The sequence below is a fragment of the Thunnus albacares genome, chromosome 16 (genome assembly GCF_914725855.1).
Source record: "Thunnus albacares chromosome 16, fThuAlb1.1, whole genome shotgun sequence".
NCBI lineage: Eukaryota > Metazoa > Chordata > Actinopteri > Scombriformes > Scombridae > Thunnus > Thunnus albacares.
Genome location: NC_058121.1, coordinates 30,116,859 through 30,131,143, shown reverse-complemented (window position 1 = coordinate 30,131,143; position 14,285 = coordinate 30,116,859). Strand labels below are relative to the sequence as shown.

General features: G+C 40.4%; 2 protein-coding genes across 4 annotated transcripts in view; one reads left to right on the top strand and one right to left on the bottom strand.

Moving 5' to 3' along the window:
- LOC122965689 (NACHT, LRR and PYD domains-containing protein 3-like) overlaps window positions 1-9,534 on the top strand; it is a 162,662-nt gene extending 153,128 nt beyond the window's left edge. The window contains 3 exon segments of the mRNA XM_044329866.1: window positions 5,739-5,912; window positions 6,516-7,116; window positions 9,343-9,534. Of these exon segments, the coding sequence (XP_044185801.1) occupies window positions 5,739-5,912; window positions 6,516-7,116; window positions 9,343-9,534 (967 nt within the window).
- A 3,472-nt stretch (window positions 9,535-13,006) lies between these two features.
- The window catches only part of cep170bb (centrosomal protein 170Bb), a 28,276-nt gene continuing 26,997 nt past the window's right edge, over window positions 13,007-14,285 (bottom strand). For all 3 annotated transcript variants that reach the window (XM_044376331.1, XM_044376332.1, XM_044376333.1), the window contains one exon: window positions 13,007-13,551. In XM_044376331.1, the coding sequence (XP_044232266.1) occupies window positions 13,352-13,551 (200 nt within the window). In that variant the 3' untranslated portion in view covers window positions 13,007-13,351. The remainder of the gene's footprint in view (window positions 13,552-14,285) is intronic.

Genomic DNA, 14,285 nt, shown 5'->3' with positions numbered 1-14,285 from the left:
GGATTCATGGACCTTGCCAACCTGTCACGGGCAATTGAGAGGCACAGTAAATCAAAGAGTCACATAGATTGTGCTTTGACATTGAAGCTTTTTGGGCGTCAGGATTGACGAGGCTCTGGACTCGGTGAGAACCATCAGCACAGAGAAGCACAATGAACAAGTGAAGAAGAACCGGGATATTCTGATGAGACTCATTGTTGCAGCCTTGTACCTTGCGCGCCAAGAACAAGCATTCAGGACAATGAGGCCGCTGGCAGCTCAAACGGGGGCAATTTTGTGGAGCTGGTACATACATTTGCAGAGTTTGACACTACACTTTCAGAGCACTTGGGATCGCCTTCCTCTTCAAATAGGGTGAGTGAAATGCACACCCCCTTCTCCCTCTATGGCTTTACTGTTGACTGAACTGCCCATGTAGCTATGTGTGCAGTTTTTGATGTGGTCATATTGCTTAATGTGCCATGCTTGCCTGGGTTTAGCTGAATGTGTTAGTCAGTCCGTGGAAATAGACTGAAGTTTTATTGTGGTTGTTTACGCATATAAAATCAGCACCACGGACAGCACTCATAGGGCCAGGTTACCTGAATAGATGCTATTTGTTTTGATTGTTTATGGCCTCTGCAGGTCTGTTACTGGGTTGTTATGTGTTTTAGGTCATGTTGTATAATGAACATTTGGTCTAGTTTTAAAGGATAAGGAAGTATGGAGAGTATTTGTGTATTTCAAGCACATACAAAGAGGCTTATAAGTCATGTGTTTGATACATGTAGACTACTGATACTTTATGATGTAGCCGAAAAATAAAACTTTAAACGTCTCCTGATTTAATTTGTGAATGAATGCTTCTTTTATCCATTATCGGATCTGTACTGTGCATTAAGCAGCCGGTTATGCATTTGGGTGGGGTGGGGGGCATAAATTAATAAAAACATGCATAAATTGATAAGATGTTTAGGACTGTGTGTTTGAGAGAGAGAGAGAGAGAGAGAGAGTGTGTGTGTGTGTGTGAGAGAGAGAGAGTGTGTGTGTGTGAGTGAGAGAGAGAGTGTGTGTGTGTGAGAGAGAGAGAGAGAGAGAGTGTGTGTGTGTGAGAGAGAGAGAGAGAGTGTGTGTGTGTGTGTGAGAGAGAGAGAGAGAGAGTGTGTGTGTGTGAGTGTGTGTGTGTGTGTGTGTGAGAGAGAGAGAGTGTGTGTGTGTGTGTGTGTGAGAGAGAGAGAGAGTGTGTGTGTGTGTCGGTGATACAATTTGATACAGTTTTGTGTAAAATGACAGCGGCGTGCTAATAGCTCATCTGGTTACATTACACTGGCTGTTAAAGCAGCAACGTAGTCTTTCCTGTCTCTCTTGTCTCACTTGGCTTCCTCAAAAGTTTTCCCCGCGCCACTGTCTCTTATTTTCCTTAAGAATCAAAGATTGGTTACCAGAATTAAAGAACAAGCGGTTGTCCTCCTACAGTGTCCCTGAACTCATCAGAGGAGAGTCCATCTATTATTTTATTAAACATGTATTTATTGTTCATTCTAAAGAAGTTCACTTGTATCATTTAGAACTTTCTAACTTGTTGTTGTTGCTTCTTATTGTGTCTTTCAACTATTATTATTATTATTATTATTATTATATATTCAAACCAAATAAATGAACAGCCTTAAAGATTCATTTATTCTCTAACTCTGAAATCTTGATATTGAATTATTGAAGTCAAGTCAGTTTTATTTATTCAGCCCCAAATCACAGATTTCCTGTTTGACTCCCTCAGAGCCTCAAGTTGGATTAAATGACACATTACAAGTTGAATTTTGTAGTTTGACTGATCTGTTAAGAGGTTACTGTAGTTATGCAGTGATGTTTAAAAGAACTTTATTACTTGTCATTGATGTTTTATTTAGATATTATTATTATTATTATTATTATTATTATATTTTTTATAATTGCATTAAAATGTTTTGCTGTCTTATAGCTGCATTTATTCTCTGATAACTTAATTTTCACCTTGAAGTAAAGTCTCCTTTAATATTGAAGTCATGACAGGCTCTATCCTCAGCACAACATGCAGAGGTCAATATTTAATATTCTGATTCATCATGTCTGAGGACATATTTGTACATCACATCTTCTTCTTCACGTCTTTTCCTCTCAGACTTCAGTGACAGAATCCAGCAGACAGTTGAGACAGATGAGTTGCAGCCTGTTTCTGTGTCACTCTGACAAACTGAGGAACACTGCTTCATGTTGAACAGCAGTTAGGACTCATGTTGGATAGAAAATCATTCTGACTGTGTTTCTTCCTCCAGGTTGGACCCTGGTAGAGAGCTCAGGTCAAGACTTTATCTGAAAAAGTGTAAGTGTGGATTTAATTTGATTCATGACAACTAAACAGCACACAGTCAGTTTCTCTTTAAATACAAAGTTGGTCTTTGTGGTTTTTATTCATTAAAACATTACTGACAAAATGTGTCATTAAACTTTATAGAAATGAACAACAGATCAGAACTTAAACAGAGAATAAATCCATCAGGTGTGTCAGATGATAAACTGCTGCTGTGTTGTTTCTTCTTCTCTTCATCAGATTTCTGTGAACTCACACTGGACACAAACACAGTAAACAGAAACCTCAAACTGTCTGACAACAACAGGAAGGTGACATATGTGAGAGACTATCAGTCATATCCTGATCATCCAGACAGATTTGACCTCTGTCCTCAGCTGCTGTGTAGAAATGGTCTGACTGGTCGCTGTTACTGGGAGGTCGAGTGGAGAGGAGACGTTCGTATATCAGTGACTTACAAAGGAATCAGAAGGAAAGGAGACAGTGTTGACTGTGTGTTTGGATGGAATGATCAGTCCTGGAGTCTGAACTGCTCTGATGATGGTTACTCTGTCTGGCACAATAAGAAAAAAACATCCAACCCCTCTTCCTCCTCCTCTTCCTCCTCTTCCTCCTCCTCCTCCTCCTCCTCTGTCTCTAACAGAGTAGCAGTGTATGTGGACTGTCCTGCTGGCACTCTGTCCTTCTACAGAGTCTCCTCTGACACACTGATCCACCTCCACACCTTCAACACCACATTTACTCAGCCTCTGTATCCTGGGTTTGAGTTTGGGGTCTGTTGGTCTGGTTCCTCAGTGTCTCTGTGTCGTCTGTCTGAGGAAGAGTCTCCTCCTGTGTAGACAAACAGTCACACTGCTGACTGAAGACAGCTGCTGAAATCACTGTTCACTCTGTTCACCAGTGAACAACAGAAACTGGAAGTGACAGCAGCTTCCTGTGTTTAAATGTTGATGGTGGACGATGTTTCACTCTGGTTTCATTTGGATCACTGACTGTGCTTTAATGTCAGAATATTGTTTCTATTAGAAGTAGTGAAATGATCTCCTCTGGGCTGAATTTATGTGTAAAAACTGTGTTGACTCTGATTCACTTCAAGTGAATCAGAGCAGCAAGTTTTCTTGGAGCATCATATTTATTTAAACATGTTTCATTTTCAATAGAATTATAACAGGAAGTTTAGATTTTACAGTTAAAATATTCAAATATGTCACTAACATCATGCAAGTGATAATAATAACTTTATTTACAACATGTTTATTTACAATAAATACAACATGTATAAAGAAATTATTTACAAAAATGTATTTTCCACATTTTTTTTATTATTCATTCTGTTATAGTTTGAACATGAAGTTAAAATAGTTCAGTTTTAGTATATTAATAGAATAGTGATATATGTATTAATAGTGTATAAATGTCCACACAGACAAATAATAATGTATTTTTACTGTTTTACATGAAGACATATTGTTACAGATTTATTGATCAGATAAGTGTGTGTGGCTCCAGGCTGATGATGAAGATGATGATGATGAAGATGTGGTGCAGGTGATCAATCAGAGCTGGAGATTGATCCAGGAGGACATCAGCAGGGTCAGAATCATTGATCATTGATCAGATATCAGATATCCAGTAATCACAGACACGTCAGGTCTCACATTAATGAGTTTACCAACAATCACAGCTGGAAACCATGTTGCTATATGTGACCATATGTGATATTTACAATGTGATGTTACTGTAGTGCAGAGAGATATTAATATTATAGAAACACCATAGAATATTATATTATAGAGTAATATTGTAGAATGATTAAAGATATGTTATATAAATACAATGGAAAAGGAAAGTAGGCTGCTGTAAAGTCCAATAAAACAATAAAAACCTAAATCCTTTTTATTCATTGTTAATTGTACTTTGGTCATAAGAACTCAGCTGCCCATCATAAATTAAAGTTTATTAATCCAACATGTTATATCCTGTATATTCATATCATTAATAATAATTATAATGATCTTTATATCTGTTTTCTAAACAAAGTTCATGTGCTTTAATAAAGTTAATAATATTAGTGCAGCAGCTGTTCAGGCTGATTGATGCTTCAACACATAGAAACATGAATCCAGTTGATTGAAGTGTGAATGAGTTCAAACAGCAACAACATGAAAGAAACTAACAGTCTATTAAACAGATGTTCACAACTGTAACAGTGAATCTCATTTCAAGTAGAATGAAGCTGCATTTAAAATAAAATACATAACTTTTGATAAAATGTGCATCCTAAAATAAAGTGTATTGATCATATCAGGCTCTGAGATGGTTTATTTTCTGTGGCTTCAGTTGGGATCATTTGATATATTTGCTCCAAAGATTCGTTTTTATATGAGACAAACTGGTTTTGAGCTGCTGTGGGAAGCAGCCTGAGAGTCTGACTGTTGTTGATTAAAAGCTGTTCTCACTGTCTAGTTTTCATGTTTTACACTGCAGACCACTGATTGGTCATTTATCTCATTCACAAGCTTCCTGTTCCAGAGAAATCTTTCCCTCATTCTCTCTCCTCACTGTCTCTCTCTCAACTTACCTGACTCACCTACTATAAACTGTAATATTCTCTCCTCTAATATCTCTGATGGTCACATGACGCCTCTCATATTAATCATGCAGCTCTTTGCTTTATTTAACTTCACATCAAAGTGTTTCCTCTTTATTTGTGTCACAGTGCAGCTGCTCTGATGGATTCATGTTTTCTAATAGTTTCAGTTCCTCTAATAGAACTACTGACTACTACACGACATCCTGGTGGTCTCAACTGATTTCCTTGGACATTTACTGAAGTGTCCAGAGACAAACTAACACATCTCTACCAGAGTGCTGTGGACGAGGCCTTAAAGAGTCCAAATGGACACCTGGACTTGTTCCTCCGCTTCCTCCTGGGTCTGTCACTGCAGACCAATCAGACTCTCCTACGAGGCGTGCTGACACAGACAGGAAGTAGCTCACAGACCAATCAGAAAACAGTCGAGTACATCAAGAAGAAGATCAGTGAGAATCTGTCTTCAGAGAGAAGCATCAATCTGTTCCACTGTCTGAATGAACTGAATGACCGTTCTCTAGTGGAGGAGATCCAACAGTACCTGAGTTCAGGAAGTCTCTCCACAGATGAACTGTCTCCTGCTCAGTGGTCAGCTCTGGTCTTCATCTTACTATCATCAGAAAAAGATCTGGACGTGTTTGACCTGAAGAAATACTCTGCTTCAGAGGAGGCTCTTCTGAGGCTGCTGCCAGTGGTCAAAGCGTCCAACAAAGCTCTGTAGGTGGATGAACCACTGCATGTATGAACAACTTGAAATATGTTTAATTTTAAACATGATAAATAAAACATTACATTTGTGTTCATCGCAATTTTTTCCAGGCTGAGTGGCTGTAACCTTTCAGAGAGAAGCTGTGCAGCTCTGTCTTCAGTTCTCAGCTCCCAGTCCTGTAGTCTGAGAGAGCTGGAGGTGAGTAAGAACAACCTGTAGGATTCAGGAGTGAAGCATCTGTTTGCTGGACTGGAGAGTCCACACTGCACACTGGAAACTCTCAGGTCAGGATTCAGATGTTTGTTAAACATCCTGGTTCATGTTAGTGAAGATGGTCAAAATCTGTAGGATTTTCCTCCTAACATGATTTTCTAAAACACTGAGTTAACTTTATTTTCTGAATTCCAGTCTGTCAGGATGTCTGATCACAGAGGAAGGCTGCGCTTCTCTGGTCTCAGCTCTGAGCTCCAACCCCTTCCATCTGAGAGAGCTGGCGGTGAGCTACAATCATCCAGGAGATTCAGGAGAGAAGCTGCTGTCTGCTGGACTGGAGGATCCACACTGGAAACTGGACACTCTCAGGTATGGAGAGATGAGTTGCAGCCTGTCTCTGTGTCACTCTGACAAACTGAGGAACACTGCTTCATGTTGAACAGCAGTTAGGACTCATGTTGGATAGAAAATCATTCTGACTGTGTTTCTTCCTCCAGGTTGGACCATGGTAGAGAGCTCAGGTCAAGACTTTATCTGAAGAAGTGTAAGTGTGGATTTAATTTGATTCATGACAACTAAACAGCACACAGTCAGTTTCTCTTTAAATACAAAGTTGGTCTTTGTGGTATTTATTCATTAAAACATTACTGACAAAATGTGTCATTAAACTTGAGAATAAATCCATCAGGTGTGTCAGATGATAAACTGCTGCTGAGTTGTTTCTTCTTCTCTTCATCAGATTTCTGTGAACTCACACTGGACACAAACACTTTAAACAGAAACCTCAAACTGTCTTTCAACAACAGGAAGGTGACACATGTGGGAGAGTATCAGTCATATCCTGATCATCCAGACAGATTTGAGTGCTACTATCAGCTGCTGTGTAGAAATGGTCTGACTGGTCGCTGTTACTGGGAGGTCGAGTGGAGAGGAGACGTTCATATATCAGTGACTTACAGAGGAATCAGAAGGAAAGAAAACAGTGTTGACTGTGTGTTTGGATGGAATGATCAGTCCTGGAGTCTGAACTGCTCTGATGATGGTTACTCTGTCTGGCACAATAAGAAAAAAACATCCATCCCCTCTTCCTCCTCCTCTTCCTCCTCCTCCTCCTCCTCCTCCTCCTCCTCCTCCTCCTTCTCTGTCTCTAACAGAGTAGCAGTGTATGTGGACTGTCCTGCTGGCACTCTGTCCTTCTACAGAGACTCCTCTGACACACTGATCCACCTCCACACCTTCAACACCACATTCACTCAGCCTCTGTGTGCTGGGTTTGGGTTTGGGTTATTTGGTTCCTCAGTGTCTCTGTGTCCTCTGTCTGAGGAAGAGGACAGAGGACACAGTGTGTGTGTGTGTGTGTGTGTGTGTGTGTGTGTGTGTGTGTGGTTGGTTGGTTTAAAGGGACTCTGAGCTCTGAACAGTAGATGAAGTTTGATCTGCCGAACCTGCGGACGTTACAGCAGCAGTTACAGGGTGTTTCTGCTGGTAATTGTGGTTTGTTTTTGGTGTTTTGGGGGGTTTGGGGGTTTTTTGGTGTTTTTGGTGTTTTGGTGTTTTGAGGGTTTTTGTGGTTTTTGGGGGGTTTGGTGTTTTTGGGGGGTTTGGGGGGGGTTTGCAGCTATGAGCTGTGATTCATGACAAATGTTTGGGTCTAAAACTGATCTCAGCTCCACTCAGGCTTCGGCCCTCGATGCCTAACTGAGCTTTTCTTTGCTCCAGTAAACTTCAGGCGTCTCTTCAGACACCTGTGAGCTTTCATATCAACCTGCTGTGTGATTCCACTGCAGTTTTATGCAAAAACTCTCATCAGCCTGCAGAAAACATGAAAACTCTGTTTATCAGACCGTCGTTCTGTGTTTGTCTCCACTGTGACCTTTGAACTCTGTCCTAGAAAGTTCATATTCCAGCCTGCTGTTTGTGTTTGTGGCTCAGTGATAAAACTGTCCCTTATTTATATATCTGTGTATCACAGGACACACAGATATAAAATGTGTAGGACATTAAAATGATTAAAGGACACCTCTAGTGATTGTTTCCAGGTGTTCTATGTATAAAAAGTATAAAGCTTTTGTGGCTCCAGAGGGAGCTGTGTGAAAAAGTACATTTAAAATCAAATTGCCATATTTGTCATTGTCTTAACCCAGCCCATAGGCCATGACCAAAACAGGAAAACGCACCAAACACCAATAAATACAAGTTATTTATTGTAGCAAAGAAAAAGAACTGTGAAGTAACTTGTTGTGTGAGTTGTTAGTCAGTGGGATCAGTAATGAGTAAGGTGTTGTGGAATAAAAGTAAAACAAAGGCTGAGCAAAACAAAAAGCTGCGGTTGTTGGAGGGGAAGAGACAGTAGACCGAGCCACGCTGGAAGCTGGGACTTTTATATCCTGTAGAGCACTGGGCCCAGCTGCTCCACATCTGGTTGGATAAATCAGCTCCTCTGACCCCTCAAAGACAGCAAAGACAACATGGGTAGACACAGTAACTGACACAGTGCACATCAGCAGCCCCCCCCCCTAGAGTTGGTGTCCTAAAGGGAATCATCGGTATTCTAGCACCAACCCATAAGCACAAAATATCAGAAGCAGTAGATGTTCTGATATAAAGATATTGTTTAATGGACTTTTGGTAAAGACATCATTTTGGCTCATTTTAGATAATCAAAGAGCTGTTTTTGTTTGTTGTCTCTCACTCAGAAAATGTCTTTATAGTTTATTTGAAGGAATGAAACCGAACTCTATGATGAGGTTGAATGTGCAGATATGATGATAAATAAACATGAAGTCATATTTTGGTGCTCCAGTGGCTGATTGACTTTGAATGTAAATACAGCAGCAGTCTGTATTCAATCTAGATTTGAAAAAGTCTGCTGAAATACTTATTAAGACAAAAGTGGAGAATAACATCAGGTAAAACATGGTGTATTAGGAACATTAATATCACAAACCAATGAAAAGTATGATATCAATTATTAATATGGATCATAAAAACTAAGACTGGCAGAAGTGATAAACTGACTGATATAGTTGGATGTGTTTTTGATGGAGGTTTGCTTCTTCTTCTTTCTCCCATTTCTAATTTTTCCAAAAGTTGATAAATCATCCAAAGTAGATTCATGTGTACTAAAAATAACTAAAAATTAAAGTAAAATTTTGAACATCTTTCAGAAAGGAAAATTATTTTTGTTTTGATGGAATAATGAACTTCTCTGTTTCTTCTCATTCTGAAGATCGATCTCTTTAGTCTTTAGTCTTTATACACTAAATGTTTCTGTGTGTTTGCTGTACTGTATCTTCATGTTAGAGATGTAGTTATTTCTTTTTTATTTATCTGAATGTGTTCTCTGCTCTTTCATCAACCTTTAATCTTCTGGATAAATGAACTAATTTGACTTTATAATAAACCACCTGGTTCAGTTACAGCTGCAGTAGATGCAGCAGCGCCCCCTGCTGTCAGACAGCTTCACTACATGACTCCAGTTTATATTCTGGTGTCCTGAAGGAGAAGACCGTCACCAGGATCGACCAGGATGAGTGTCTGGAGAGGCTGATTCTGGATCTGGACAGGAAGCACTACAGCTACAGCACCCCGCCAAAATACTACAGAGTCAGTCTGCAAAAACAAAAACACTTCAGCATCCCACTGAAACATTCTGCAGGCCCAGAAAGACCAGAGATTACACTTCCAGGTTAAAGCCACATGTGTAGAATCAGAAACATCTTTGATTGGTGCATCTGAAGGCTGCACAGCACATAGACGGCTCCAGTTTAACCAGTTCTGATTCATTTTTCTACCAACAAAAAGTTAAACCATCAGAATCATTTTAAAGGTTCTATATCTAAGAACTTTGAAGCAATTTATACATATTAATCATATTTTATTGCCAATGAGTAACATAATGTATGAAGGTTGTAACGTAATGTAAAAAATGAGACCACAGCTCGTTGCTCCCCGGCCACAGCGCACTGAGCCAACCGATGTTTAGTAAACACGATGGGTAAACAGAGTTGGTGGTTTGTGGTTTGGGTGGTTGATTCATTCTGAGGACATTTCTTTTAAAAGGTCATTTGATCGTAAACGGGAAATGTGCTCATTAAAGAGTTTTTAAGAACCTGATATGCTGATATGTAGTTTGACACACAAAGCTACACACTGAAAATTGATTATTTCTGTTAGTTAAAGAATAGTTAAGAGTCTAATTTATTAAGAAAGTTTGCAAATCAACAACTACATATGAACCAAAATATAATGAGTAGACGCTTACCAATTAAACACTTTTGTCAGTTCTTTCTTATAATTTGTACCAAACTGCATCATCCTCTCTGTAAAATGTCCTAAAAATTAACCATTGAATAACTGCAAATTACTGAGAACATTTCCAGGATGTTAGTATACGGGGAGCTGTTCAGTGTTACCATGCAAGCATATCTCATCCATCAGATACACGTCACACGTGTTTCAGATTAGCAACTCAAACTGATCTTGTGTAGGTGAGACGGACGACTGTAAAACATGAAACAGTGTAAATAGGAGGTAAACAGGATTTACAGCTGTCTGGTGTCAAGTTTCTCTTTAAAATCTCATAAAGATCCTTCAGCTTTTGTAAAAATGACACCGACGTGCATGAAATCAGTTTATTACAAATGACGGTGATACAAAGAAATCCTGTTGATGATGAACACATGAGAGTCCAGATATCTGCAAATCAAAATCATTTGAACTCAATAAATAAATCAGCAGGTTCTACTCCAGTAGAAACACGGGTCGACTGCAGGACCATCACATGATCAAATGCATAAAAAAGGTTTTTGGATACCAGGATACACACAGAGTAAATATGAACAGTTTGGTTTGCTTCGTCTACTCAGCCTGTTTCTACAGCTCGTCTGTTTCAGAGGTGCATGCACTGTAACAAAACACTAAATGCAGGTAGCCCAGATGACCACTCACCTGTAGCAGCAGCAGTTACATCATCACAGCAACAGCCAATCAGGTTTGTGTTCTGGGCAGGCGATAAATCAATACATTCTCAATGGCTGCAGAGCACGAAAAATAAAACCCCAAAAACCTCAACTCCACCCACTTTCACAAGGTGTTTGTCAAATGAAAAAAGTGCACATTTGGTGAACTAGCCTCAAACTCTCACCTGCCTCAAGCTACAGGAAACATGCACTTTACAAAACAAGAGTCTGAAACATCCTGTTCCTCCCACACTTCAGTGAGATCCTCTGGTTCTCTGGTCTTTGCTCTGTGCTGGACACACAGACGTGAGACGTGACTGAAGACAAAGAACAAGATGATTTCAGTGAATGTTTGTGGTCTGTACAGCACTCAGCGCTTTAACACACCAAGGAAGTAAAACAAACTTCAGCTCAACACACGTCGACTACAACACAGTCAGCAGCTCAAACACACAACACACACGGATCTATGAAGTAAAGGTCGAACCCGCTGAAAGTCTGTTCACACAGCAGGTGACAGATCAGTCTGAGGGTTAAAAAGCCCTGCGGCTCGACTCACAGACACTGCAGCTCATCTTCACCCTTTGCGGCCGGCAGAGCGCCCTCAAGGTAAAGATGTAAATATTTTACTCATATAGAACTTTTCTTTGCTAAACTCTACAACTGTGATGGAAATTAAAAGAGGTTTTAAGCATGTTTATAGAGGAAGGTTTTTACAAGAGATTCAAGGGTCAAAAACAATCAGCTAATCTTTTACACAATCTGCTCCAACATTTAGAGGCTGTGACAGTAAATACTTACTAACTAGCTTATAAAGAGTTCCTGTCAATTCCAGTAAAGAGTTAAATTAGTCTAGTTGAGAAATTCAGAACTAAGCCCAGACTAAGAATGATCCAGCATCAAACTGCCTCGGTTTGTTGGTTCAAACCCAAGAAAATGACGTGTAAAGTCCATGTAGTTGTTCTGAAGCAGAATGATGTGTAAACACTGCAGCTTTGTCTCATCTGTGTGTCGTTGTGCTGACTACAGGTTTTACATGTGGTGGATTTTTATGACGTATGAGTAGAAAACTACGGAAGCGTTTTTCATTCTCAGGCCTCTGCAACTCGTGTTTTAAAGTTTGTGATATCAGATGTGACTGATCAGAGTTCAACACAACATGACAAACAAACAAACATGTCATTGTTTTATCCATCAGAGAGCAGATTGTCATGTTTGTCGAGGTTCGTTCATTGTGATTCAGAGAGGCGATGCGTTTAAGGACCCATGTTAGACCGGCGGATTCCTTCTGTCACGTTGTGCTGATTTGTTTGAGTTCAACAGACGTTTCACAGAAAACTTTCAACATTCAGCTACAGTGAAGCTGAAGCAGTTTCACAGTTACACACAATCACAGCGAGATGGCGAATGAAAACGAGCCTGACTGTCACTCAGAAACATTCAATAAAATATAACATTACATCTTTTTAACTTTTACAAGACGAGTGTGTCTGTAAGGCCGAAGCATCGAAGCAGCTCAGGACCTTCTGATGGGCAGATAGCTACGACTTTCGCTTCATAAATACAGACATAAAAACTGAGACGACCTTCGCAAAAAAGACACAATCTATAATCTGTTCAAATGCAACGCAACAACAGATTATCAAAGCACAAAGTTAATCAATATGCGTTTGTATATTACCCACGTACTACTGCGGCGCGAGCAGCTGCAACTTCTTTTGTAGCTTTGACTAAATTTGTTCAGCTTGTGCGAAATGGAAGCAGTTCTACATAGTGGTTCTTAAAGTTATATTGTTGCCATTCAAAATGCATTTGTTCTTACTGACTGAATCATTGGATATAAACGACAGCTTTGTTTTGGACAGTTTCTGTGCATCCACACCAGCTGCAGTTTTCTACAGAGAAGCTGCATTTCTTGATTTTTTCAGACAAGGGAAAGCAAACCGTTATCACACAGCGTCCCGTCCGTCACAGCAGCAAAGCTTTGTCTTCCATTTTGGGGGGCGTCTCCTTCACAGGATCTGATATATAAAGATGGAAGGAAGCCCTTCAGGCTGCTACGTTGAACTAGTCAACAGAGGATTCATAAAGTTACAGCCAGTTCCTGTCCCTAACCTCAGAGATCAAAACTATATCTGCCTCCTAATTCCTGACAGTACCAGACATTTTTCACAGCAGACATTTTAACGTGTCATATCGGGAAGAGCACAGGTGTAATAACATGAATCATGGCTGCATTTCATTTCTGTGTGCAGGTTTCAGGGCCCTCGTATTGTGCATGTTGCCTCACTGGCTTAAAACAGGACACGGCTTAAAGAGCTTTTGCAGAATATAAATAAAAACAAACTGCTGCCCTGCTGATGACCATCAGTGGTGCACAGCAGGAGTTCGTCATCACAAGGGCCTGCTGGTGAACCAACAAGAGCACATAAAACCACATTAGACTTTCACCTGTGCTCTGAACCCTGATGACTGGACAGGGACAGGAAGGTGTAGCTGTCGGTGGTGTGAATGCACAGTTACTGTCCAGAGGTGCTACGGTGGCCTGCTCAGGCCATGTAGTGGGCCCCGTCGGGTCCACGAGGTGGTCTCTTGGTGCTTTCATTGGCGTTGGAGGTCGGGGGGGCACCACGGGATTTGGAAGCTGGTTTCTTCTCCTTTGAGGATGTCTGAGGAGTCTGACCGAGGGCCGACGTGCCGACGGCTGCAATCTGAAGACTCCCGCCGGGCTCCACGATGGTGTTTATCACTACGGCAAGAACAAGAGGACATTACTGTAGACACCAGGACAAACTAGATCTACTTCAGGTTAAACCTGCATTAACTGGTGAAACGCTGATATGTTGAACTTGTTAGCAAACAGTTGTTTATTTCCACATCCAGCGTTACGGAGCAACATTATCATTCATGTGGAGTCGTGTTTCTGTCCACCTGGTGAATGTAAGTCCAATATTCACTCTCTTTTAGCTCTGTTTTTGCTCTCTACCAACTCCTGAGGGAAATATCTGGCTCTTTAGCTGCTAAATGCTCCACTATGTTCACCAGCTAGTCTACAGCTAACTGTGTCTGTTTGCCGTTTGGTGCTGAGCAGGTCGTGTACAGCGGCTTTTTAAAGCTTTTTCTCTGAAAACAGCTGCCTGCTGCAGCCCAAAATAACGCTATACTAGACTACTCTCCAAAACAGTAAAGTTGCAGCTGGACAGATCAACAAAGAGCTGAGCTCCATCACTGAAAGTTTGGATAAAGGCCACATCAATCTATCAAAAGCTTTTGACACTGTTGATCTGTTGTTGTATTTCTGTTTAATCAGACAGAACACAATGTATGCAGGTCAAAGGGCTTAAACCAAACAAAGGATTAGTTAGTTTGGATGTTCCTCGCACCAACGTACACTTGTATGCAGATGACACTGTTATTTACTGCTCTGCACCAGCTCAGAAATAAGCTTTGTCTGCTTTATCTTATCTAGTTTGTAACCTTAAT